Source organism: Pempheris klunzingeri, chromosome 21, assembly GCF_042242105.1.
Source record: "Pempheris klunzingeri isolate RE-2024b chromosome 21, fPemKlu1.hap1, whole genome shotgun sequence".
Classification (NCBI taxonomy): Eukaryota; Metazoa; Chordata; class Actinopteri; order Acropomatiformes; family Pempheridae; genus Pempheris; species Pempheris klunzingeri.
The window spans coordinates 22,218,482-22,238,344 of NC_092032.1; the positions used below are offsets into that span (position 1 = coordinate 22,218,482).

Sequence of the window (19,863 nt, forward strand, 5' to 3'; positions counted from 1 at the left end):
GGAGGTGGAGGTGAGGAGGAGGAGGAGGTGAGGTGAGGAGGAGGAGGTGAGGAGGAGGAGGAGGAGGTGAGGTGAGGAGGTGAGGTGAGGAGGAGGAGGAGGTGAGGAGGAGGAGGTGAGGAGGAGGTGGAGGAGGAGGTGAGGTGAGAAGGAGGTGGAGGTGAGGTGAGGAGGAGGAGGAGGTGAGGTGAGGTGAGGAGGAGGAGGAGGTGAGGTGAGAAGGAGGTGGAGGTGAGGTGAGGTGAGGAGGAGGAGGAGGTGAGGTGAGGAGGAGGTGAAGTGAGGTGAGGTGAGGAGGAGGTGAGGTGAGGTGAGGAGGAGGTGGAGGTGAGGTGAGGAGGAGGAGGAGGTGGAGGTGAGGTGAGGAGGAGGTGAAGTGAGGTGAGGAGGTGGAGGTAAGGTGAGGAGGAGGAGGAGGAGGAGGTGAGGTAAGGAGGAGAAGGTGAGGTGAGGTGAGGAGGAGGTGAAGTGAGGTGAGGAGGAGGAGGTGAGGTGAGGTGAGGAGGAGGAGGTGAGGAGGAGGAGGTGAGGAGGAGGTGAGGAGGAGGTGGAGGTGAGGTGAGGAGGAGGTGAGGTGAGGAGGAGGTGGAGGTGGAGGTGAGGTGAGGAGGAGGAGGAGGTGAGGTGGGGAGGAGGAGGAGGTGAGGTGAGGTGAGGAGGAGGTGAGAAGGAGGTGGAGGTGAGGTGAGGTGAGGAGGAGGAGGTGAGGTGAGGAGGAGGTGGAGGTGAGGAGGAGGTGGAGGTGAGGTGAGGAGGAGGTGAGGTGAGGTGAGGAGGAGGTGAAGTGAGGTGAGGTGAGGAGGAGGTGGAGGTGAGGTGAGGAGGAGGTGAGGTGAGGTGAGGAGGAGGTGAAGTGAGGTGAGGTGAGGAGGAGGAGGTGAGGAGGAGGTGAGGTGAGGTGAGGAGGAGGTGAGGTGAGGAGGAGGTGAAGTGAGGTGAGGTGAGGAGGAGGTGAGGTGAGGTGAGGAGGAGGTGAAGTGAGGTGAGGTGAGGAGGAGGAGGTGAGGAGGAGGTGAGGTGAGGTGAGGAGGAGGTGAGGTGAGGTGAGGAGGATTCCTGTGTCCCTGTTTAACTCCCCTCTGTCCACCAGGAGCAGTACGTCTTCATCCATGACGCCATCTTGGAGGCGTGTCTCTGCGGTGACACGGCGGTTCCAGCCAATCAGCTGCGGTCAGTTTACTACGAGATGAACCGATTGGATCCTCAGACCAACTCCAGTCAGATCAAAGAGGAGTTCAGGGTAAAGTATTGATCCACCTATCAGTATCAGTGCTGATGGTTGGTAGATGGAGATCAATGATAGAAAGACTCATCCTATCAATGGTAGTGATGATATTGACGATGGTAGTGACGACGGTAGTGACGATAGTGACGACGGTAGTGACGACGGTAGTGACGATATTGACGACGGTAGTGACGACGGTAGTGACGATAGTGACGACGGTAGTGACGACGGTAGTGACGATATTGACGACGGTAGTGACGACGGTAGTGACGATATTGACGACGGTAGTGACGACGGTAGTGACGATAGTGACGACGGTAGTGACGATAGTGACGACGGTAGTGACGACGGTAGTGACGATAGTGACGACGGTAGTGACGACGGTAGTGACGACGGTAGTGACGATAGTGACGACGGTAGTGACGACGGTAGTGACGATAGTGACGACGGTAGTGACGACGGTAGTGACGACGGTAGTGACGATAGTGACGACGGTAGTGACGACGGTAGTGACGATAGTGACGACGGTAGTGACGACGGTAGTGACGATATTGACGACGGTAGTGACGACGGTAGTGACGACGGTAGTGACGACGGTAGTGACGATATTGACGACGGTAGTGACGACGGTAGTGACGATGGTAGTGACAATATTGACGACGGTAGTGACGACGGTAGTGACGACGGTAGTGACTACGGTAGTGACGATATTGACGACGGTAGTGACGACAGTAGTGACGATATTGACGATGGTAGTGACGATGGTAGTGACAATATTGACGACGGTAGTGACGACGGTAGTGACGACGGTAGTGACGATATTGACGACGGTAGTGACGACGGTAGTGACGATAGTGACGACGGTAGTGACGACGGTAGTGACGACGGTAGTGACGATATTGACGACGGTAGTGACGACGGTAGTGACGACGGTAGTGACGATATTGACGACGGTAGTGACGACGGTAGTGACGACGGTAGTGACGACGGTAGTGACGATATTGACGATGGTAGTGACGATGGTAGTGACAATATTGACGACGGTAGTGACGACGGTAGTGACGACGGTAGTGACGATGGTAGTGACGATGGTAGTGACAATATTGACGACGGTAGTGACGACGGTAGTGACGACGGTAGTGACGACGGTAGTGACGATATTGACGACGGTAGTGACGATGGTAGTGACAATATTGACGACGGTAGTGACGACGGTAGTGACGACGGTAGTGATGACGGTAGTGACGATATTGACGACGGTAGTGACGACGGTAGTGACGACGGTAGTGACGACGGTAGTGACGATATTGACGACGGTAGTGACGATGGTAGTGACAATATTGACGACGGAAGTGACGACGGTAGTGACGACGGTAGTGACGATATTGACGACGGTAGTGACGACGGTAGTGACGACGGTAGTGACGATATTGACGATGGTAGTGACGATGGTAGTGACAATATTGACGACGGTAGTGACGACGGTAGTGACGACGGTAGTGACGACGGTAGTGACGATGGTAGTGACGATGGTAGTGACAATATTGACGACGGTAGTGACGACGGTAGTGACGATATTGACGACGGTAGTGACGATATTGACGATATTGACGACGGTAGTGACGATATTGACAATGGTAGTGACGATATTGACGATGGTAGCGATGATATTGACGATGGTAGCGATGGTAGTGACGATATTGACGATGGAAGTGACGACGGTAGTGACGACGGTAGTGACGATATTGACGATGGTAGTGACGATGGTAGTGACGATATTGACGACAGTAGTGACAATATTGACGACGGTAGTGACGATATTGACGATGGTAGTGACGACGGTAGTGACGATATTGACGATGGTAGTGACGATGGTAGTGACGATGGTAGTGACGATGGTAGTGGCGACGGTAGTGACGATATTGATGATGGTAGCGATGATATTGACGATGGTAGTGACGACGGTAGTGACGATATTGACGATGGTAGTGGCGACGGTAGTGACGATATTGACGACGGTAGTGACGATATTGATGATGGTAGTGATGATGTTGACGACGGTAGTGACAACGGTAGTGACGATATTGACGATGGTAGTGATGATATTGACGATGGTAGTGATGATATTGACGACGGTATTGACGATATTGACGATGGTAGTGATGATATTGACAATGGTAGTGACGACGGTAGTGACGATATTGACGATGGCAGTTACGACGGTAGTGACGATATTGACAATGGTAGTGACGATATTGACGATGGTAGTGACGATATTGACGATGGTAGCGATGATATTGACGATGGTAGTGACGATGATAGTGACGATATTGACGATGGTAGTGACGATATTGACGATGGTAGTGACGACGGCAGTGACGGTATTGACGATGGTAGTGATGATATTGACGATGGTAGTGACGATGATAGTGACGATATTGACGATGGTAGTGACGATATTGACGATGGTAGTGACGACGGCAGTGACGATATTGACGATGGTAGTGACGACGGCAGTGACGGTATTGACGATGGTAGTGACGATGGTAGTGACGACGGTAGTGACGATATTGACGATGGTAGTGACGATATTGACGATGGTAGTGACGATATTGACGACGGTAGTGACGATATTGACGATGGTAGTGATGATATTGACGATGGCAGTTGCGACGGTAGTGACGATATTGACGATGGTAGTGACGATATTGACAGTGATATTGACAATGGTGTGCCCAGACCCTGAACATGGTGACGCCCACGCTGCGGGTAGAGGACTGCAGCATTGCTCTGTTGCCTAGAAACCACGAGAAGAACCGCTGCATGGACGTGCTGCCTCCAGACCGCTGCCTGCCGTTCCTCATCACCATCGATGGGGAGAGCTCCAACTACATCAACGCCGCGCTGATGGATGTACGTAACACACACGCCACAAGCACCATTTAATGGCTGTTCTGGAGCTCTCAGTCGTTGTTATCCCCTTGTTATTATCATAATTCATATATCGTATTATATTCTTCTGATTCCACATACCTGACCTCAGGTGTGTGACTACAGGTGACTACAGTTCTCATGACAAAAGACAATGAACTATGATAATAAAAGTCCCGGTCTGTCCCTTTAAATGCCAGATGGGTTAATCACACACACACACACACACACACACACACACACACACACACCACAGTATTCACCTGCTCATCACACCTATTATTTCACCAATAAACAACTCTGTCCAAATATCTGACCACAGAGAGTGTGTGTGTGTGTGTGTGTGTGTTCAAAGTGGGGAACATCTGATCTGGTGGTTGTTGTAATTAGTCACCTGTGTGTGTTTCAGAGCTACAAGCAGCCATCAGCGTTCATCGTTACCCAGCATCCTTTGCCCAACACAGTGAAGGATTTCTGGCGTCTGGTCCTCGACTACCACTGTACGTCCATCGTCATGCTGAATGACGTGGACCCTGCACAGGTAAACACACACACACACAGGTAACACACACACACACACACACACACACACACACACACAGGTAAACACACACACACACACACACACACACACACACACACACACACACACACACAGGTATCACACACACACACAGGTAACACACACACACACACACACAGGTAAACACACACACACAGGTAACACACACACACAGGTAAACACACAGGTAACACACACACAGGTAAACACACACACACACACACACACGGGTAAACACACACACACAGGTAACACACACACACATACAGGTAACACACACACAGGTAACACACACACAGGTAAACACACACACACACACACACACACAGGTATCACACACACACACAGGTAACACACACACAGGTAAACACACACAGGTAACACACAGGTAAACACACAGGTAACACACACACAGGTAAACACACACACAGGTAACACACACACACACACAGGTAAACACACACAGGTAACACACACACAGGTAAACACACACACAGGTAACACACACACACACACACACACACAGGTAACACACACACACAGGTAACACACACACACACACAGGTAAACACACACAGGTAAACACACACAGGTAACACACACAGGTAAACACACAGACACAGGTAACACACACACACACACACACACACAGGTAACACACACACACAGGTAAACACACACAGGTAAATACACACACACAGGTAACACACACACAGGTAAACACACACACACACACACAGGTAAACACACACACAGGTAAGCACACACACACAGGTAAACACACACACACAGGTAAACACACACACACTCATTCAGATGGTTTTCAGTCTCATTTGTGTTTCAGGTATAAAACTCTCTACCTGCCCCCCACCCCCCCACCCCCACATGACTCCCTCCCTCCCTCCTACCTGTCTTCCTCTACCTGCCCCCCCCCCCACACCTGTCTCCAGCTGTGTCCTCAGTACTGGCCAGAGAACGGCCTCCACCGCCTCGGCTCCCTGCAGGTGGAGTTTGTCTCAGCAGACCTGGAGGAGGACGTCATCAGCCGCATCTTCAGGATCTACAACACCGCCAGGGTGCGTTTGGTTCCCCCCCGAACACCTCCCTGTGTGTGACGTCGGGTTACTGAGGGTACTGTGGGGAGGTTAGCCGGCTTATGTTAGCAATGCTAATTTATGTTAGCTAGTTTATGTTCATTGATTTTATCAGTTGATGTTAGTTAGTTAGTTGATGTTAGTTAGTTAGTTGATGTTAGTTAGTTAGTTAGTTGATGTTAGTTAGTTGTGTTTCAGATGACTGATATGGTGCAGCTCTCTCAGTATTTTTAGGGTGTGTTTGATTTTAGTCTCCTGCTGTGCAGGTTCCTTCAGAATAAAACTCTCTTCTCCCATCGCATGCTGGTTGAGCATGCTAATGTCGGCTAATTAGCTGTTGGTGATGGTAGTTGATGTTAACTAGCAGCCATCGGTGTAAAGAGACATTGTTAGTGTAGCGTTCAGCGTGGGATGGTTGTTGGGGTTGTTTGATTTTGACCCCGTTTTCTCCCTCAGGTGTTCAGGGTGTGTTTGATTTTTGCCTGGTGAAGTTCAGCTGTGCAGGTGTTTGATCCAAACCTCCATTTCTTTCCTGCTTCAACAAATTTAGATCACAGTGTGTTTGAATTGAACCTCCTCACCTCCCCGTCGGGCTGAGTTTAGGTCTGACTGCGTTTGATTTGTGCCTCATTTCCTCCCTCTGTCTCACTAAATTTGGGCTGTGTTTGATCCAGACTCCTCTCCCCACCCGCCCCACCGTGGCACGTCAGATTTAGCTTTGAGTGCGTTTGATTTGAACCTTTTCTCCTCCCTGTCTGTTCACATTCATGTCAGGATCTGTTTATCTTCCATCCTTTACTCCCCCCTTCCCCCTTCTTTCCCTCTTACCTGCACCTCCTTCCTTCCCTCCCACCTACCGGTACCTTCTGTCCTTCCAGATGTCTTTGTCTCCTTTCCTTTTACTTTTCCTCTCCTCCCTCCCACCTTCCTTCCTCAGGGTGTGTTTGATTTCCTCCCCATCCTGTCCCACATGGTTTTACTTTTTGGTGTTTCCAATGTTGTTGGGGTGCGTTTGATTTGACCCCCTGTCCTCCCTGTGCCCCCTAGCCTCAGGACGGGTACCGCATGGTGCAGCAGTTCCAGTTCCTGGGCTGGCCAATGTACCGGGACACGCCCGTCTCCAAGCGCTCCTTCCTCAAGCTGGTTCACCAGGTGGATAAATGGCAGGAGGAGTACGACGGAGGGGAGGGCCGCACCGTGGTACACTGCCTGTAAGTACTACTACTACTGCAGTACTACTACTGATACTGCCTGTAAGTACTACTACTACTGCAGTACTACTGCTGATACTGCCTGTAAGTACTACTACTACTGCAGTACTACTACTGATACTGCCTGTAAGTACTACTACTACTGCAGTACTACTGCTGATACTGCCTGTAAGCACTACTACTACTGCAGTAATACTACTGCTGAGCTGATAGTTCATCAGTGATGTTTTGTCTCCATCTAGTGGAAACAAAGTAGAACAACAGTCAGACAATAAAACTCTCTGTCTTCCCCCTCTCCCCCCCCTCCAGTAACGGGGGAGGTCGCAGTGGGGTTTTCTGCAGCATCAGTATCGTCTGTGAGATGTTGCGTCAGCAGCGATGTGTCGACGTTTTTCATGCCGTCAAAACACTGAGAAACAACAAACCCAACATGGTGGATCTGCTGGTAACACACACTGTAACACACACTGTAACACACACTGTAACACACACTGTAACACACACTGTAACACACACAGTAACACACACTGTAACACACACAGTAACACACACTGTAACACACACTGTAACACACACAGTAACACACACTGTAACACACACAGTAACACACACACAGTAACACACACACACAGTAACACACACAGTAGCACACACACAGTAACACACACACAGTAACACACACTGTAACACACACAGTAACACACACAGTAACACACACAGTAGCACACACACAGTAACACACACTGTAACACACACTGTAACACACAGTAACACACACTGTAACACACACAGTAACACACACAGTAACACACACTGTAACACACACAGTAACACACTGTAACACACACAGTAACACACTGTAACACACACAGGTAACACTTCTAAATAATGAAATCCCAACATCTTACCACTGGTTACCCCTGGTGACCTGTGGTTACCACTGGTTATCTCTGGTTGCCCCTGGTGACCCCTGGTGACCTGTGGTTACCCCTGGTGACCTGTGGTTACCCCTGGTTACCACTGGTTACCCCTGGTTACCTCTGGTTACCCCTGGTGACCTCTGACCTCTGTGTGTCTACAGGAACAGTATAAGTTTTGCTATGAAGTCGCTCTGGAGTATCTCAGCTCTGCTTAGCTTCAACCACAGACTCGTCATCCTCCTCCTCTGTGGAGGAGGAGGAGGAGATGAAGAGGAGGTCTACTACTGAATGACTGAGGGCGAGGAGGAAGAGGAGGAGGACTAGGAGGAGTGGAGTGAGGAAGAGGAGGAGGTTTTGCACTGCCTTGTTTGGACTCACCGTGTTTCTCTGTTGTGTGTTTGATTGTTTTTGTTGAACTGATGAAACTAAAGGAACCAAAACGCCGTCACACATGAAGCTTCATCGGCGTCCTGCTGACAGACTCCCAGCATCCACCTGGACTCACCTGAGTCAGCGGGAGGCAGCGGCCATCTGTCCCGATGCACTAGAACTCATCACGTCCTGCCAGGATCAAACCATCTTCACCGACTCTGGTATCGCTTCCCAGAGCAGCTTTCTGACGTCTCGCCAAAAGTTTAAATTCTCTAACTGAAACGTTCAGCTGATCCACGAATACACCAAAGAAACAAGATGGGACGCCACACACAGTTTCTGTCTGATAATTATGATAAAAAGATAAAAGCGTCTCATTAGTGTGATGAAATAATCGTGTTAGATCATAATAATTCTGCAGAATATGGTGAATTAAAACAGGCCGTAAACTCAGAGGATTTACTGAAAAACACTGGCTTGTTCCTTTAAAGAGCACAAAATAACAATTCGTCATTTAAGTCACTAAATTATCAGAACAAGGTCAGTTTTCACGTTTTCATTCACATCCACAGGATTTCTAACCTCGTCACATCTGATTGGTCGTGGAGAAACATGACATCAGAGCTGGAATCGTCATCAGCTTTATTTTAGTTCCAACGATTTATCGATTAATAACTTAGTCGCTCAACAGAGCATTCACTAAGCCCCTCCCCCAAACAGTAACCATCCAATCAGAGCACAGCAATGGTCTGTGAAGAGGAATGTTAGCTGCTAACGTTAGCATGTGTGGCTAACTAGCTGACAACTAACCTGGTGTCGCCTTAGACGTTGCTCGGTGGCGAATAACTTTCAGGAATGAACTTACTTGGATTTTCCACACATTAACATCCATGCATCTGTGGGCGAGCTAGCGTCTCAGACCAGCTAACTTCCTGTCAAAATGATTTGATAAAAACGTTATCGGACCAAAGACAAGTTCTGATGGTGAAACGATGCATTTCAGGGTTGTTGTCGGCTAGTTAGCCACACATGCTAACATTAGCAGCTAACATTCCTCTTCACAGACTTTTTGGGCCCAATGGCGTCACATGACGGATGCCTTTGTTCTAATTACAATTTGGTCACAATATCAAATTTGCTTCAAAGCCTGGAGCACTTCCTGGTTGTTCGGTATAACTTCTGAGGCTAAGAGTTAGCGTATCATTTGCTTAAAAAGGCCCTGTTCACTTTTAGCATGTCCAGTGGATGCTTTCAGAGTTTAAGCTAACGTTAGCGGCCCTGTCCTGATCTTTACTGACCTGCAGTCAAACTTATGTTAGAGAACATTTTGTTTGTTAAACTCATTAGTTCATCCTCTTCCTGAAAGTGTTTTTCCTGAAAGTTAAAAGTGAAACACTGCTTCTGAAAATACAAACAATACGAAACAAAGCCAACCTCTGTGTGGCTTCACAGCTAAACAGCGTTACGTTAGAATGAAATAACAGTCTAATCACTCATTTTTCTAACTGAGTAGGACTTTCTTTATTTTCATGTCTTAGAAATACAGAAATAAAGAGGAAGATGACTTTTTACCTGGCACCTGTTAGCTTAGCCTCACTCTGTCAGCATAATAGCATGTATGTATTCTCCAAGTGATTTTTAGATTACTTGATTTCTAAGCACAGTGATCACTAATCAATATTTCTATGAATGTGTTCTAATACAGATGAAGTCACAGGCTGTGAAGCAAAAGAGACAAAAAAAACCAAATGACGAGACAAACAACAGCAAATGTACTGAAACTTTTTAACAGGGTTCTTATTTTAAACCAGAGAACCAACTGACGGGAAATCAGTCATTGTTTCATAAAGTGGACGGAGTTAATCTGCTCCGTTATCACCGTGAACTGTTCATATAACATGCATGTAATGATTGACAGGCTGGCAACTGTAACTAAAGGGGCGGGGCTTAGAGAAGGGTCACGCTGTCACAGATATACAGCGGAGCGTCATCAGCGTATGGTGATCTCAGGGAAAACACTGTTATTAAGGATTCTGCTGAAGAAATACGGTTTCTAAGGCAGACAAAGAGTGATGACCAAACCAACAATTGGGAGAGTAATTGATCGTCAAAACAATCAGTTGAAGCCCAAATTTAAGTGATTAAAAGTCCAAACAAAAATATATTTATTGCAAAGAAATTATTCTAATCATTTCTAAAATTCAAAGTAGATTTTTAACCATCAAAAGTGTAGAATGATCATTTCTGATAACCTCAAAACGAAGCGAGAACATGACGACGCTCCTGTAGCGCTAAACGTTAGCCGCTGGTGATTACAGGTTTAAACGCCCACTTTTAAAATCGGGATTTATCTTGACATTTTTAACGGGGGGGGGGGGCGAAGACTGGAGGACTTAAAGTAAATTTCACCCGTTGGTGTTTCTTGTTTTAAATCCTGACCAATGAATCGTCTGTGTTGAGCTCAACAGTTCATCCTTCAACCTCAACTCAAGGTCCACTTACTAGTGATTGTTCCACAGCTTTCAGCTGCATCACAGACTGAGTTTGTGCAGTTGCCAGTTTGAGTCCACTAGGATCTCAGAATATGGTAACTCAGTCTGCTGACTGTGTGATATGGTCAAGCGCACTGGGAAAAGCCAGTAAGTGAACCTTGAGTTGAGATTCTTCTGTGTTTTTTGTCTTTCCGCATAAAGAAACATACAGACGTTGGTGTTAGCAGTCACTGTCCGTCCATCTGTCCGTCTTCTTCGGTGGTGTTTGATCTTTACTGCTGCAGAGCTTTTAAATGGACCGTTGGAACCCCGGCCCCGTCAGGTTGAGGTTTCTGTGGCTGGTGGTGGGGGGTGGGGGGGTGGACTGAGTCGAGTTGTTAATAATGTAAATAGAGCAGGAGGAGGCAGGAAGAAGAATATTTATTCCTTCAGTTGTTCTCGGTGTCGATGTCGTCGTCATTGTTGTTCTTGTGAAGCACAGAGAGAGAGAGAGAGAGAGAGAGAGAGAGAGAGAGACAATCATGTCGGACGATTTTAAAGTTCCACCAATGCAGGAAACGACCCAACCCTGGTTACCTACGGCTCTGGTCTGGTCTGTCTAACCCTGGTTACCTACGGCTCTGGTCTGGTCTGTCTAACCCTGGTTACCTACGGCTCTGGTCTGGACTGTCTAACCCTGGTTACCTACGGCTCTGGTCTGGTCTGTCTAACCCTGGTTACCTACGGCTCTGGTCTGGACTGTCTAACCCTGGTTACCTACGGCTCTGGTCTGGTCTGTCTAACCCTGGTTACCTACGGCTCTGGTCTGGTCTGTCTAACCCTGGTTACCTACGGCTCTGGTCTGGTCTGTCTAACCCTGGTTACCTACGGCTTTGGTCTGGTCTGTCTAACCCTGGTTACCTACGGCTCTGGTCTGGTCTGTCTAACCCTGGTTACCTACGGCTCTGGTCTGGACTGTCTAACCCTGGTTACCTACGGCTCTGGTCTGGTCTGTCTAACCCTGGTTACCTACGGCTCTGGTCTGGACTGTCTAACCCTGGTTACCTACGGCTCTGGTCTGGACTGTCTAACCCTGGTTACCTACGGCTCTGGTCTGGTCTGTCTAACCCTGGTTACCTACGGCTCTGGTCTGGACTGTCTAACCCTGGTTACCTACGGCTCTGGTCTGGACTGTCTAACCCTGGTTACCTACGGCTCTGGTCTGGTCTGTCTAACCCTGGTTACCTACGGCTCTGGTCTGGACTGTCTAACCCTGGTTACCTACGGCTCTGGTCTGGTCTGTCTAACCCTGGTTACCTACGGCTCTGGTCTGGTCTGTCTAACCCTGGTTACCTACGGCTCTGGTCTGGACTGTCTAACCCTGGTTACCTACGGCTCTGGTCTGGTCTGTCTAACCCTGGTTACCTACGGCTCTGGTCTGGTCTGTCTAACCCTGGTTACCTACGGCTCTGGTCTGGTCTGTCTAACCCTGGTTACCTACGGCTCTGGTCTGGTCTGTCTAACCCTGGTTACCTACGGCTCTGGTCTGGACTGTCTAACCCTGGTTACCTACGGCTCTGGTCTGGTGAGAACATTATTGTAATGAAAGCTTTTATTTATGTTGTATGACTCCAAAATACCACAAATAAAAATCTGTATACACTCTTTACCTGTAGTCTGTCTGGTGTGTGTGTGTGTGTGTGTGTGAGTGTGTGTGAGTGTGTGTGTGTGTGAGAGTTAGTGAGTGTGTGTGTGAGTGTGTGTGTGAGAGTTAGTGAGTGTGTGTGTGAGTGTGTGTGTGAGAGTTAGTGAGTGTGTGTGTGTGTGTGTGTGTGAGTGTGAGTGTGTGTGTGTGAGTGTGAGAGTTAGTGAGTGTGTGTGTGTGTGTGTGTGTGTGTGAGTGTGTGTGTGTGTGAGAGTTAGTGAGTGTGTGTGTGAGTGTGTGTGTGAGAGTTAGTGAGTGTGTGTGTGTGTGTGTGTGTGAGTGTGAGTGTGTGTGTGTGAGTGTGAGAGTTAGTGAGTGTGTGTGTGTGTGTGTGTGTGTGTGTGTGAGTGTGTGTGTGAGAGTTAGTGAGTGTGTGTGTGTGTGTGTGAGTGTGAGTGTGTGTGTGTGAGTGTGAGAGTTAGTGAGTGTGTGTGTGTGTGTGTGTGTGTGAGTGTGAGTGTGTGTGTGAGTGTGAGAGTTAGTGAGTGTGTGTGTGTGTGTGTGTGTGTGAGTGTGAGTGTGTGTGTGTGTGAGTGTGAGAGTTAGTGAGTGTGTGTGTGTGTGTGTGTGTGTGTGAGTGTGAGAGTTAGTGAGTGTGTGTGTGTGTGTGTGTGTGTGAGTGTGTGTGTGTGTGTGTGAGTGTGAGAGTTAGTGAGTGTGTGTGTGTGTGTGTGTGTGTGTGAGTGTGAGAGTTAGTGAGTGTGTGTGTGTGTGTGTGTGTGTGTGTGAGTGTGAGAGTTAGTGAGTGTGTGTGTGTGTGTGTGTGTGTGTGTGTGTGAGTGTGAGAGTTAGTGAGTGTGTGTGTGTGTGTGAGTGTGTGTGTGTGTGTGTGAGTGTGAGAGTTAGTGAGTGTGTGTGTGTGTGTGTGTGTGTGTGTGTGTGATATTTGGGACGTATAAAAATTCATTTTGGTCTGTTGTTGGTGGGGGGGGGTCTGTACAGTGGTGGGGGAAACACTGTGAGCAGAAACATAAATATTGATAACTATTGATTTAAAGGAAAAGATGTTGATCAATAGATGAAAGATACAAAATAATCAATAAGAATATTAATATTAGATTATTTTCTCATCGTTCACTTTTAAAGCAGAAATATTTATGCTGGGGGAGCAGAGGTGGGGTCTGGCCGCTAGGAGGCAGCACTGACCCTCCTCAGCCGGAAACTGCCGACAAAACACAAGCCGAAGAAGAAGAAGCAGGGGAAGTGTTTCCGGTGCGGCCTGCTGTGTCCGCCGTGTTTTCTTTTCTTTTGTGGAGGCAGAAGTTGAAGCTTCTGGTCGTGTTTGGTCTTTCTGGATCTGCCAGAGATCTGACTGAGCCGGAACACCGAGCCCGCTCAGCGCGCAGGTAACACGGACACTTTCTGAGCCTTCTGTCGGTGGTTAGCAGCTGTTAGCACCGAGCTAACGTTAGCATGTGAGCGGAGATTAAACAGAGAGGTTTGCCTGTCTGACTGTCTGTCTGTCTGTCTGTCTGTCTGTCTGTCTGTCTGACTGACTGACTGTCTGACTGACTGACTGACTGACTGACTGTCTGACTGACTGTCTGTCTGACTGACTGACTGACTGTCTGTCTGTCTGACTGTCTGTCTGACTGTCTGTCTGACTGACTGTCTGACTGTCTGTCTGTCTGTCTGTCTGTCTGTCTGTCTGTCTGACTGACTGACTGACTGTCTGACTGACTGACTGACTGACTGACTGACTGACTGACTGTCTGACTGTCTGACTGACTGACTGACTGACTGACTGTCTGACTGACTGACTGACTGTCTGACTGTCTGTCTGTCTCTCTCTGACTTGTCTGTTGGTGTTCAGTTCAGGCTGAAACATGTCGTCTGGACTCCTGGATGCTCCTGGAGGAGGAGGAGGAGGAGGAGGAGGAGGAGAGCAGCTCTGTGTCTTCCTGCTGAGAGAGGAAGGCGAGGAGGAGAGGAGGAGGGAGGTGGGCTGTCAGTGGGAGAGTCCGGAGGAGGAGGTGGAGGTGAGGAAGGAGCGGAGGGAGGTGGGCTGTCAGAGCGACTCAGCAGAGAGGAGGGACGCTGGCGTCCAGGTGGACCTGCTGACTCAGCAGCTCAGCTGGAGACACACAGGTGAGACTCACCTGCTGCTCTGCCTCATTCTTCTCCTCACTTCTGTTTTGGAGACTGGGAACTACAGTTCCCATGATTCTTTAGTGGATGTAAACAGGAAGTATAATGTTGCAAGCAGGTCCCAGCAGGGGTCCACAGCAGCTCCTGTCTGCAGAGGAGGAGGGACAGGAGGAGGAGAAGAGAGCAGGAGGAGGAGAGGGAGAAGAGGGAGAGGAGGAGGAGAAGAGAAGGAGGACAGGAAGAGGAGGAGGAGGCTGTGATGTACTTGATATCAGACTGTGTGTTTGTGACACCAGGTGGCAGCAGAGAACCTCAGATCAGCTGAGTGAGCTGATATTTGTTCATAGTCACAGTTTTGCATCAGTGAGACTCCAATACAGTCCACCTAGGGGCCCTAGAGTCCCCACTGGTCCACCTAGGGGCCCTAGAGTCCCCACCGGTCCACCTAGGGGCCCAAGAGTCCCCACCGGTCCACCTAGGGGCCCTGGAGTCCCCACCGGTCCACCTAGGGGCCCTCTAATACTCTAATGAGAGCAGATGTTTAAGATGCAAACATGAATATTATTAACCTGGTCTGACTGGTCCTGGTCTGACTGGTCCTGGTCTGACTGGTCCTGGTCTGACTGGTCCTGATCTCACTGATCCTGGTCTGATTGGTCCTGCAGGGTCGTCTGCGATGCTGCTGCAGTGTTTCTCCGTCAGACCCGACGGACCAGACGGCGGCGCTCTGCTGCAGCACTGCACCAGAACCAGAACCAGAACCATCCAACCCGCCGCCAAACACTCCCCCAACCCCTCCAGGACCAGGTCCCACAGGAGACCCCCCCCTCAGAGAATCAGCGTCACCAAGCGCCGCCCGCGCTGCGTGTCACCTGGTCCTGAAGAGGAGGAGCAGGAGGAGGTGGAGGAGGACACAGGTGATCCCACCTGGACCCCCCCAGAGGGAGGTGAGACACTGCGGTTTGAGTCGGTAGAAGCAGCTGTAGCGTCTCTTTATCCATTAGTTTACATTTATTTTATTTTAGGAATAAATTAAATCAACTTGTTCTTGTTTTTTATTGTTTTCTTTCTTTTGAACGTTTCCTCAGTCTGACTCAGGTTAACTCTTTCCTCCCCCTCCCCAGAGGGCCGCTCCCCCCCGTCTCCTTCGTCTCTCCGGGACGTCCAGCTGGACTCGGACTCCCGGCACGCACCGGCGGGCTCGGTGAAGCTGGAGCCCCGCAGCACCATGTGTGATGTGTGCGGTAAAGTGATGAAGAACAAGTCGAGCCTGGCGCGCCACTCCTTCATCCACACGGGGAAGAAGCCGTTCGCCTGCCACCTGTGCGACCTGCGCTTCAACCGCCGCGACAACCTGCAGCACCACCTGAGCCGGCTGCACCCCAACGGCGTCGCCAAGCTGGAGAAGCAGCGGCAGACGACGGCCTGGCTGTGCGCCGTGTGCGGCAAAACCTTCAGCTGCCGCTCACGCCTCAAAACGCACGAGGTCATCCACTCGGGGGTGAAGCCGCACCGCTGCGACCTCTGCCCCAAGGCCTACATGAGGACCAACGACCTCGAGCACCACAAGAAGGTCGTCCACATCCACGGCGGCGCCGAGCCCCAGCGGCCCAGCTCGCTGCTCTGCGACCTCTGTGGCAAAGAGTTCAAATGCCGGTCGCAGCTGGCCGTCCACTTCCAGACGCACACGGGGGAGCGGCCGCACCTCTGCGATATCTGCGGCCGCAAGTTTGGTCGTCAGTACCAGCTCAAACGCCACAAGATCCTGGTCCACGCCAACCAAGTGAACGGCGAGGAGAATGCACCTTCTGACACGCCGTTCGCCTGCAGCATCTGTGGGAAGCGGCTGAAATCAGAAGCGCTCCTCGCCGTTCACTCCCGCATCCACTCGGCCGACAAGCCTCACCGCTGCGGCATTTGTCTGCGCAGCTTCCAGCGCGCCGCCTGCCTGAAGCAGCACCACGTCCGCGTGCACCTGAGGGTCAAAGTCAACGCTCCGCCGCACGTCGCCAGCTGCAGGAAGGGCCCGGCGCCGGCAAAGGCGTTCCCGTGTCCGATCTGCAGCAAAGTTTTCAAATTCAGGTCTCTGCTGGTGAGTCACTCTCTGATCCACAGCGAAGTCCGACCGTATGCCTGCGACTTCTGCAGCCGCAGCTTCCGGCGCCTCAGCCACCTGAAGAGGCACCGCGAGGTCGTCCACGCCAACGGAGCGCGCCCGCCACAGAACTACGTCTGCCACATCTGCGGCAAAGACAAGAAATGCCGCTCGCAGCTCGCCAGACACGTCATCATCCACACCGGGGAGCGACCGTACGCCTGCGACCTCTGCGCCGCCCACTTCAACCGACGCGGGAACCTGCAGCAGCACAGGAAGCGCATGCACGGAGTGGGGACGGCGTCCACGGAGGAAGCCCCGCCCATCCTGTTTGATGATGACTTGGTGCCCGGTCTGACGTACAAACAGGAGGAGACAGTGGTGGCCGTCGATGCCACGGCCGACGCCATTCAGCAGCACACCACAACGTCTGAACTTAACCAACCCCCCCACAGCACGGAACCTTTGAACCTGTAAGACCGGGGGGGGCCTTAGCTCGAGAACTGAACATGGAGATCAAAAGATGTTGGAGCCGATTTCAGTCGGATAGACGGAGAACGTCAACAGAATGCCGGGGGCCTGCTGGGGGAACGCCGGGGGCCTGCTGGGGGAACGCCGGGGGCCTGCTGGGGGAACGCCGGGGGCCTGCTGGTTGTGGTGATCAATGATCAGTTTTGTTCGTCAGAAGAAAATAAAGTTAGAAACTTTCCAAACGTGTATTTTTTTCTCTTCAGTCTGGAACTTTGAACCTGAAGCTTTCAGCTGGATCACATGATCCTCCTCCTCCTCTGCTCTGTGAGGTGGAGGCAGCTGATTGGTTGAATTCTTTATGTTGTTCTAATAACAGACGGACTCGGAGTCACAGGGAGTGTTTTATTATCACACACACACACACACACACACTAGTACACTGTGTGTGTGTCAGCTGACAGTTGGACTTATCACATGACAACAGACAGGCGTTTCCATGGAGACAGGACCCCATTACTCTAATGACTTAATTAAAGTGGAGCTTTGAGCACAGCTGCACTCTGATTGTCTGATCTGACATGTTTAGTACCGGTGGTTATCTACACACACACACACACACACACACAAACATGACGGCCACTGCTTGTTACAGAACGACCACAGGTGGAGGAGAAGCTCCTGGCGGGTGGAGGAGAAGCTCCTGGTGGAGGAGAAGCTCCTGGCGGGTGGAGGAGAAGCTCCTGGCGGGTGGAGGAGAAGCTCCTGGTGGAGGAGAAGCTCCTGGCGGGTGGAGGTGTGTCACCAAACATGAGGGAAACGACTGCGATGGCGCTGAGCCAATCAGGACGGGGCTCGGAGAGAAGACCAGGTTAGCTTAGCATCAGCTCACTTCCTGTTTCCAGCCTAGGAAGCTTAAAGCGTCCTGACGCTCTGATTGGTTCAGGGTCTGGTTCCAGCTCCGTTCTGCAGTAAACTCCACAGAGAACCGCGGCCCGTGTTCTGTCTGCTCGAGGCCTTTGTTCCTCAGAGGTCGGACCTCGTGGATCTGCAGCCAAAGTCTGAACCAATCAGAGTGTCAGCTGTCATGATGTCATGACTCTTCTCCTGTTAGCTTCCTGTTTCCACGCCGGTGAACTCAGCAGTGTTTGGTGTGAACGTGGAGATGAAGAAACGTCTCCTGGTGGTTCCTCTCTTCTCTTTCATCTCCTCATTTAATTAACATATCTATTATTTAACACCCCCCCCCCCGTGCTTTGAAATCAAACGCACCTCTGTGGTGCCCCCCCCCCCGAGGAACGCTTTATTTAGAGATCAATTAGAGATCAATTAAAGATCAAACGAGAGGGGGGGGGTGCTAACAGGTTCAATCACAACAGGCAAAGACAACGACCAATCAGAGCCAGGCGGCACAGGTGAGGGGAGGAGGGAGGGGAGGAGGGAGGGGGAGGAAGTATCTGTAGTACTGTGTGTAGTCTGTAGTACTGTGTGTAGTTTGTAGTACTGTGTGTAGTCTGTAGTACTGTGTGTAGTCTGTAGTACTGTGTACTCTGTAGTACTGTGTGTAGTTTGTAGTACTGTGTGTAGTCTGTAGTACTGTGTGTAGTCTGTAGTACTGTGTGTAGTCTGTAGTACTGTGTACTCTGTAGTACTGTGTGTAGTCTGTAGTACTGTGTGTAGTTTGTGGTACTGTGTGTAGTTTGTGGTACTGTGTGTAGTCTGTAGTACTGTGTGTAGTCTGTAGTACTGTGTGTACTCTGTAGTACTGTGTGTAGTTTGTAGTACTGTGTACTCTGTAGTACTGTGTGTACTCTGTAGTACTGTGTGTAGTCTGTAGTACTGTGTACTCTGTAGTACTGTGTGTAGTCTGTAGTACTGTGTACTCTGTAGTACTGTGTGTAGTTTGTGGTACTGTGTGTAGTCTGTAGTACTGTGTAGTCTGTAGTACTGTGTGTAGTTTGTGGTACTGTGTGTAGTTTGTGGTACTGTGTGTAGTCTGTGGTACTGTGTAGTCTGTAGTACTGTGTGTAGTCTGTAGTACTGTGTGTAGTCTGTAGTACTGTCTGTACTCTGTAGTACTGTGTGTAGTTTGTGGTACTGTGTGTAGTTTGTGGTACTGTGTGTAGTCTGTGGTACTGTGTAGTCTGTAGTACTGTGTGTAGTCTGTAGTACTGTGTGTAGTCTGTAGTACTGTGTGTACTCTGTAGTACTGTCTGTACTCTGTAGTACTGTGTGTAGTTTGTAGTACTGTGTACTCTGTAGTACTGTGTGTACTCTGTAGTACTGTGTGTAGTTTGTAGTACTGTGTAGTCTGTAGTACTGTGTGTAGTTTGTAGTACTGTGTGTAGTCTGTAGTACTGTGTGTAGTTTGTAGTACTGTGTGTAGTCTGTAGTACTGTGTACTCTGTAGTACTGTGTGTAGTTTGTAGTACTGTGTAGTCTGTAGTACTGTGTGTAGTTTGTAGTACTGTGTGTAGTCTGTAGTACTGTGTACTCTGTAGTACTGTGTGTAGTCTGTAGTACTGTGTGTAGTCTGTAGTACTGTGTAGTCTGTAGTACTGTGTACTCTGTAGTACTGTGTGTAGTTTGTAGTACTGTGTGTAGTCTGTAGTACTGTGTAGTCTGTAGTACTGTGTACTCTGTAGTACTGTGTGTACTCTGTAGTACTGTGTGTAGTCTGTAGTACTGTGTACTCTGTAGTACTGTGTGTAGTCTGTAGTA

General features: G+C 49.9%; 2 protein-coding genes across 2 annotated transcripts in view; both read left to right on the forward strand.

Annotated features, from left to right (window-relative positions):
- Positions 1 to 8,246, forward strand: part of LOC139220946 (receptor-type tyrosine-protein phosphatase mu-like) — a 121,463-nt gene extending 113,217 nt beyond the window's left edge. Inside the window, exons 31-38 of the mRNA XM_070852841.1 lie at positions 1,091 to 1,240; positions 3,965 to 4,138; positions 4,566 to 4,697; positions 5,669 to 5,794; positions 6,860 to 7,023; positions 7,333 to 7,468; positions 8,105 to 8,169; positions 8,200 to 8,246. Of these exons, the coding sequence (XP_070708942.1) occupies positions 1,091 to 1,240; positions 3,965 to 4,138; positions 4,566 to 4,697; positions 5,669 to 5,794; positions 6,860 to 7,023; positions 7,333 to 7,468; positions 8,105 to 8,158 (936 nt within the window). The 3' untranslated portion in view covers positions 8,159 to 8,169; positions 8,200 to 8,246. The remainder of the gene's footprint in view (positions 1 to 1,090; positions 1,241 to 3,964; positions 4,139 to 4,565; positions 4,698 to 5,668; positions 5,795 to 6,859; positions 7,024 to 7,332; positions 7,469 to 8,104; positions 8,170 to 8,199) is intronic.
- A 6,235-nt stretch (positions 8,247 to 14,481) lies between these two features.
- LOC139221116 (zinc finger protein ZFP2-like) lies at positions 14,482 to 17,376 on the forward strand. Its single transcript, XM_070853030.1, has 3 exons — positions 14,482 to 14,579; positions 15,245 to 15,526; positions 15,704 to 17,376. Exons 2-3 carry the CDS (start codon positions 15,256 to 15,258, stop codon positions 17,149 to 17,151), a joined length of 1,719 nt encoding a protein of 572 aa, XP_070709131.1. The 5' UTR covers positions 14,482 to 14,579; positions 15,245 to 15,255; the 3' UTR covers positions 17,152 to 17,376.
- Positions 17,377 to 19,863: the final 2,487 nt, after the last annotated feature.

What these genes read in the sequence shown, in the direction of transcription:
- LOC139221116 (XM_070853030.1), top strand. Translation starts at nt 15,256, where the DNA reads ATGCTGCTGCAGTGTTTCTCCGTCAGACCCGACGGACCAGACGGCGGC. An exon ending in CTGGACCCCCCCAGAGGGAG is followed by an intron (nt 15,527 to 15,703) that starts GTGAGACACTGC and finishes CCCCCTCCCCAG; the next exon opens with AGGGCCGCTCCCCCCCGTCT.